Source organism: Silene latifolia, chromosome 2 (assembly GCF_048544455.1).
Source record: "Silene latifolia isolate original U9 population chromosome 2, ASM4854445v1, whole genome shotgun sequence".
Taxonomy (NCBI): Eukaryota; Viridiplantae; Streptophyta; class Magnoliopsida; order Caryophyllales; family Caryophyllaceae; genus Silene; species Silene latifolia.
This window is the reverse complement of record NC_133527.1, coordinates 39,436,836-39,443,739: the sequence shown is the minus strand read 5'-3', so window position 1 is coordinate 39,443,739 and position 6,904 is coordinate 39,436,836. Positions and strand designations below refer to the sequence as shown.

The following is a 6,904-nucleotide window of genomic DNA, read 5'->3' as shown; positions in this document are numbered from 1 at the left end:
ACATGTAATATATCTGTGGTTTAATCTAAGATATAAATTCCATTCATGGAAACTGCTTTGCCATAAACCATTTCATTAAAAGAGAAAATACAGCTATTGTCCTTTATTGAAAATGAAAAACCGTCTTTATCAAGTACAGAAACAGAAATAATATTCTTAGATAAACTGGGTACATAGTAACAGTTATATAAATATAACTCAAAACCACTCGGGAGATGGATTACATATGTTCCCATTGAGACTGCAACAACTCTTGCTCCATTCCCGACTCGTAGGTCCACATCACCCTTTGCGACGGGTGTGATGTTTTTTAGGCCCTGCAAATGATTACACAGATGAGAACCACAACCAGTATCAAGTACCCAAGTTCCGAAACTTGCAAGGTTAATCTCAATCATATGAATATAAGATGACATACCAACATGAGTGACGCGGCCTGCTTTTATGTCCTCACGGTACACGGGACAGTTCCTCCTCCAATGCCTAGTCTTGTGACAATGGTGGCACTCAACGTTACCGCCCTTGCTCTTTTCCTTGCCATGTGAGCCACTAGTCTCACCAGGCCCACTCTTACCGTTTCCTGACTTCTTAAACTTTGGCTTTCCTACAGTTAGGTCGCCGTGAGCTTTGCCCTTACCCTTATTCTTGTTGGAAATCATGAGAACATCTTGCTTCATGCTCCCACTCAATTTCATATCCTTCGCGGTCTGTACGAGAAGTGAGTGTAGCTCATGAGGACTTTTCTTCATGTCATTCATGTAGTAATTTGCCCTGAAAAGGGCAAAACCATCATGAAGTGAATGAAGCATACGGTCAATGACTATGCTCTCACTGATTTTGCAATCAAGTGCCTCCAGTTTCTCGACATTCTCAATCATTTTAAGAATGTGTGGGCTAACCGGTTGGCCCTTCTGGAGTTTCGCCTCAAAGAAGCGACAGGTATGCTCATAAGTAACGATTCTCGGTGCTTTTGGGAACTCATTAGTGAGCGTGGTGAAAATCTTGTTTGCACCTTGGGCAATGAAGCGTCTTTGCAAATTGGTTTCCATTACAAAAATGAGTACGTTCTTTATCGCACCCGCTTCCATGACGAAGTCACTATAAGCAAGTGACTCGTTAGCTCTTGCATTGGGGCCTGGGTTTGGCGGTATTGGCTCAGTCAAGTACTTGAGCTTACCATCAGCAATGGCAGCATTCCATAATGATGCCTCCCGATCCAAAAAGTTGGACCCGTCATTCGTTAAATCGTGTGGGACTGATTCATGTGGTCTATGAAAGTTTTGAGCCAGGACTCGCGTGCAAGTGTGGCACTTGGCATAGGGATATCATTATTTCCAGCCATTTGTTGTAAGCAGTATTATCAATATAAAACGAATTCTACACTGCGAAAAGAAGAAGAAAAACATAATAAGCATACTCATCGTTATGATTTAAGTCTAATGCAAAACTGTTATAATGCGAAGACTCAAGCATTTATACAATTGACCTCCCTCAAGAATTATATAAATGATCCCAAGACTCAATTATCTGTAAATTGATAAGCCAACCTCTTGGCTAATTCTACTTTTAGAATTCTTGGTTGATAAATTTCTGTAAATTCTATCTTTAATCCATCATAATCTCGAGAAACTCTTCGGATTATAATGTTGAGGTAAAATAAGTCAACACAAACTACTTACCCAACGTAGAAGGGGTCATATGGAGAGTAATGACCTATATGCCTACCGACGAAGAAGGGATTCATAGTTGTTTGGCCTATAAAGACTAGTCTCAATTTTAGTTTTAGAAGAAGATCCCATCAACTTTATTTTAATACATTTTTTTTTGGGAAAGGTTAAGTATATTAATCATCTTCTCAAAAGGAGTACAAAAATGGAGTATAAGTTCACTAGGTATCTAGGGATCTACAAAATATACACAAATACCATACAAAAAGCAGGGAACTCAAAACTAATATCTAATTTGCTGCAACCAATTTTCTTCCTCTCTTGTCAATTTGGACGTATTCCTAGCATGAAACCGAGTACACACATCCAAAATCAATGTCTTGATGAGCACTGTAGGATGAAGTACTTTAGAGTATATCCTCTCCTGATTTCTCACTTGCCAGATCAAGTAAACCAGTTGTATGTGACAAGCACAAATGAGTCTTCTAATTAGAATGCTTCTTCTTCTTCCTCTCCTGTTCCATTCAACTAACTCCCTAGGATTAAACTGGACATTGAGTTTCAGCTGCAGTAAAGAGACACACCTGGAGCTAAATTCACAATAAAAAAAAGAGGTGTCCATGGTTCTCATCATCAGTAGAGCAAAGAAAACACTTCAGATCAATTACTCCTCCCATATGAACAAGACGATCCTTAGTGAGAAGTCTACCAAGGTTATAAATCCAGAAAATGAACGAGGCTTTAGGTATGTTCAGTGAGTTCCAGCAAATTTTATACCAACTGACAGGAGGGCCAGGGCATCTCAGCCAGTTGTACCCTTCAATCACAGAATAATCAGAAGCTTTACCAAGCCAGGAATCAGCACTATACGCAGGTTTGAAGATGCACATAAGATGAGCTATTTTTTTCCAAGACCAACTACAATCAACAGGAGGATTGTAGTTGGACCAATGAACCCCTTTCAAGTAGACATGAGAGATCCATTTAACCCACAAATGATCCTTCTTAGATGCAATCCACCAAATATATTTGCCTAAAAGAGCCTTGTTCCAATTTTTTGAATGTTTGAGCCCTAAGCCTCCCTCACTTTTTGGTACACAGCAGTGATCCCATCCCACAGCAGGGGCACGCCAAGATGTATCTTCCCCCCCCCCACCACATAGGAAGTTACTGCACATGCTATCAATCCTGTTCATTCTACTATTAGGTATGAGGAAGATTGTAGACCAATAGGAATGAAGGGACTGTAGAACTGATGTCACCAAAGTGAGCCTGCCAGCATAGGAAAGATGGGTTGCCCCCCAGGATCTAATTCTTGTAGTGATCTTATCTGTAAGTTTCCTTCCCTCATTCTTAGTGAGTTTCTTTGAGGAAATAGGAATCCCCAAGTATTTGAAGGGAAGGGTGCCTTTCCTGAATCCTGATACTTGTAATATATCAGCCATAATCAGATCAGGTACACCATTAAAGTAAATTTCAGTATTCTCCTTTTTCAAGCACATCTCATAAGCTGAAGAGAAGGTTGCAAAAGCTCTCATCATCCACATGATAGAGGTTGCAGTCCCTTTGGAAAATAGGAGAAGATCGTCAGCAAAAAGTAAATGGTTCAATTTCAGAGGACCACACATGGGATGAAACCTAAAATCATCTTGTTGACCCACCACATTAAGGATCCTAGACAGGTAATCCATGCACAAAGTGAAGAGGAGACAGAGGATCTCCTTGCCTGAGACCCCTTTTTCCCTTGAAAAAACCAAAGGAATTGCCATTAAGTGTTAAAGAATAACTAGGAGTGGTTACACAACTCATAATCCATCCAATGAATTTTTTAGGGAAATTCAGATAGGTGAGCATCTGCAGGAGGAAATCCCATTCAACACTATCATATGCCTTCCTTAAATCAATCTTACGGAGACACCGAGGGGAAGCAGCTTTCCTATTGTAAAGTCTCACTATGTCCTGGCAAATGAGCACATTTTCAACTATATTCCTCCCTTTGATGAAGCCTCCTTCGTTAACACTAACTACCTCAGGCAACACATCCCCCAGTCTAGAACATAAAAACTTGGCAATACATTTGTAAATTGTATTGCAATAAGCAATCGGTCTAAACTCAAGGACACTGGTAGGGTTATTGGTCTTGGGAATGAGAGTAATGTTGGTAGTATTTAGCTGTTTCAAAAGTTGGCCAGTAGTGAAAAAATCGGTAATAGCAGCACAGATTTCAGGCCCCACAATGTCCCAAGAGTCTTTAAAAAATTGACTAGAATAGCCGTCAGGTCCAGGACTCTTATTGGATGGGATAGAAAAGAAGCATTGTTTAATTTCCTCAGGTGATACAGGTTTCAGAAGTCTTTGGGCCATCTGAACATCAACAACTCTCCCAGTTTTAACAGTAGCCTTATGCACCTTAACAGTAGTAGCACTCGTCCCCAGCAACCCTTCATAATAATTCAAGAAAGCTTGTTTAATAGCTTGAGGATCTTGATGTAAGACTCCTTGAACATCCTGAATCTGAAAAATTTTGTTACTGATCTGCCTCTGTTTAATCTGGCTATTAAAGTATCTGGAATTTTCATCACTCCCTTTAAGCCATTCAGCTTTAGATTTCTGCTGCAAATAACTATTTATGCTTTCTGAAGCAAAGAGTAAGAAGCAGCAGCCTCTCTCTCAGCATGACTGATATGAGTATCATGAGTGCTAAGATGCAACTGAGTTTGTAAATCTTCTAAGATGACCCTAGCCATATCAGCTGTTCTTTCCACATCAGAGAAGTTGTTCCTGTTCAGATTCCTCAAGGGTAGCTTGAGATTACTAAGCTTAGTAACCATCTGATACATTTTCACACCCTTGACCTCCTTAGCCCATTCCATCTGAATGATAGAGTGAAAGTTAGGAGCAAGACTCCGCATGTTGAAATATCTAAAAGAAGTTTTCCTAGCAGGCGTGTCAACTTTCCTATAGCAAATGCAAGGACAGTGGTCAAACGTGCCCTCATTCATGAAGTAAGCATAGCTATCAGGATAAAGGAACATCCAATCAATATTAACTAGGAATCTATCAATTCTTGAAAAAACTCTAGTATCAGGATCGTGCTTATTGTTCCATGTGAAGAAAGACCCATGAGCTTGTATATCAGTTACTTCACAGTAGTGCACACAATGCCTAAAATCTCTGAGTTCATTCCCATTCACTTCACTACCAAGCCTCTCATTATAATTGAGTAAAGAGTTGAAGTCCCCACACACACACCAGGGTTTAGTACATATGTCTTTAAGATGTTTCAGATTATCCTATAGACTATAAGCCTTTCTCCTTCAGTGTTGAAACCATAGACTACAGTATACCAGAAAGAATCCCCAGTACCAGAATCAGTGACCTCCACAGTAATATGCTGATCAGAGCTATCAATAGTCATAATAGAAAATATTGAGGTATCCATATGACCAAACTCTCCCTCCAGGATGATGATTATTATTGTTAACTCCCTCCCAATAATGCCCTAATTTATTGAGAGTAGAGAGAAAATCTAACTCTTTTATTTTAGTTTCAACAAGCCCAAATAGACCAATCTTATTCTGATATAGGAATCTTTTAATCTCTAACTGTTTATTTGGGTTATTCATACCACGAACGTTCCAAAAGCATAACTTATCCATTATCACTAGTTGAGGTGGAATCAATCTCCCTAACATCTTGCACAACATTCTTCCCTTTATCTCTTTTTGGTGAAATAGCTTCAGCATAGGTCTTTGAAGGACTTGTAGGACTGCTAACCACATGCTCCTTCCTAGAGACTTGAAAAATTGGACTAACAACTGGTATTAGATCAGAGTTATGATGTGTAGGTCCTCCAAAAGGAGTCTCAGGAACAGCACCATGTGCCAAGGAGGGTGCAGGGGGAACAGTGTCTGAGCTTGAGGCGACCAGAGGTGCCACTGGTACAGTATGTGGTTGCACTGACCCAGAGGGCACACTAGTTGTCACAGGCACAATATTTTTGGTTACTGGTCTCCACACAGGCACCACCCTTGGAGGGGCAACAGGTTTCTTCTTGCAAGCTTCCTTGGTGTGGCCAATACCTCGGCAAGCACCACATTGTACAGGCTTCCACTCATATTCCACAATAACACATACATCCTCCCATTTTTCATCTTTGAAAAAGATCCTATTAGGAAACTCTTGTCCCACTTGCACTTCCACCATGAGTCGAGCATATCCAATCCTAGTTTTATCCATGGTAGCAGTATCAGCCCTCAAATACTTCCCTACTAGAGATGCAATTTTCTCTAAGCACTTCCCACCCCAGAACTTAAGACCAAGCCCACACAAACGAACCCAAATTGGCACAGCTTTGACTGGTTCCTTTGCCAAAGAAGCAGTCTCAGTCCATGGTTTGACAACAAGAGGCTTATTCTCAAACATTGGGAACCCCTACTTTAAGACCAGATCCTTGCATTCCATGATAGGAAAATGAACCAAAAAGGCTCCATTAGGTAAAAAAGACACCTTATCAAACTTGTACTTTCCCCAGATATTGTTAATAAAACCAGACAATTGTGCCCACGGAGGGTTCCCTCCCAACACATAACATATAACCGTTGTAGACCAATAATCAATTTCTGGCTTAACATCATCAATGGTAATTTGAATAGAAGAAGGAGTCTGAGGGGGAGAAGAAGGACGACGCTTACCCGTGACTGTTGTCCATCCTGATTCCTCAACAACAGGCACAGATGCTTCCTCCGTTCCAACAGCAGACTCATCTTCATCCTCCGTTTCAACAGTAATCTCAACCACCTCATCAAGGTCAAGAACCGGAATCCTCACAATATCACTGACCGGACGAGTAGACTTCGCATCAGCAGTATTTGGGATAGACGGACATTCTGAAGTAGATGGGGGTATCACCAGATCTGTTGGTTCTTCCATATCGTCACTAGTATCAAGACGCAAATTCTCAGTATTAGTAAAAGATAGACGTAATTTAGCTTTAGATTGTAGTTTTTGTTTATTGAGAGAAGATTTGGATCGAGATTTCTTTGCCATTTGCAACTGAAACCCTAAATTTCTAGAGAGGATTTTCTCTCTCTAGATGTCATTCTCTCTCTAACATTTTAAGTGAACTAAACTAAGTTGATGGCTTAAAATTGTGTGACATCTTTATGTCCATGATAACTAACATCCAAACTATATGAGTCAATTTTCATGCTTATAAGTAGGTGGTTTGGTTTTGG

At 40.2% G+C, this 6,904-nt stretch overlaps 1 protein-coding gene across 1 annotated transcript; it reads right to left on the bottom strand.

Moving 5' to 3' along the window:
• Nucleotides 1-2,263: 2,263 nt before the first annotated feature.
• Nucleotides 2,264-3,295, bottom strand: LOC141639945 (uncharacterized). The gene has a single exon (XM_074448916.1). It carries the CDS (start codon nt 3,293-3,295, stop codon nt 2,264-2,266), a length of 1,032 nt encoding a protein of 343 aa, XP_074305017.1.
• Between the last annotated feature and the right edge of the window lie 3,609 nt (nt 3,296-6,904).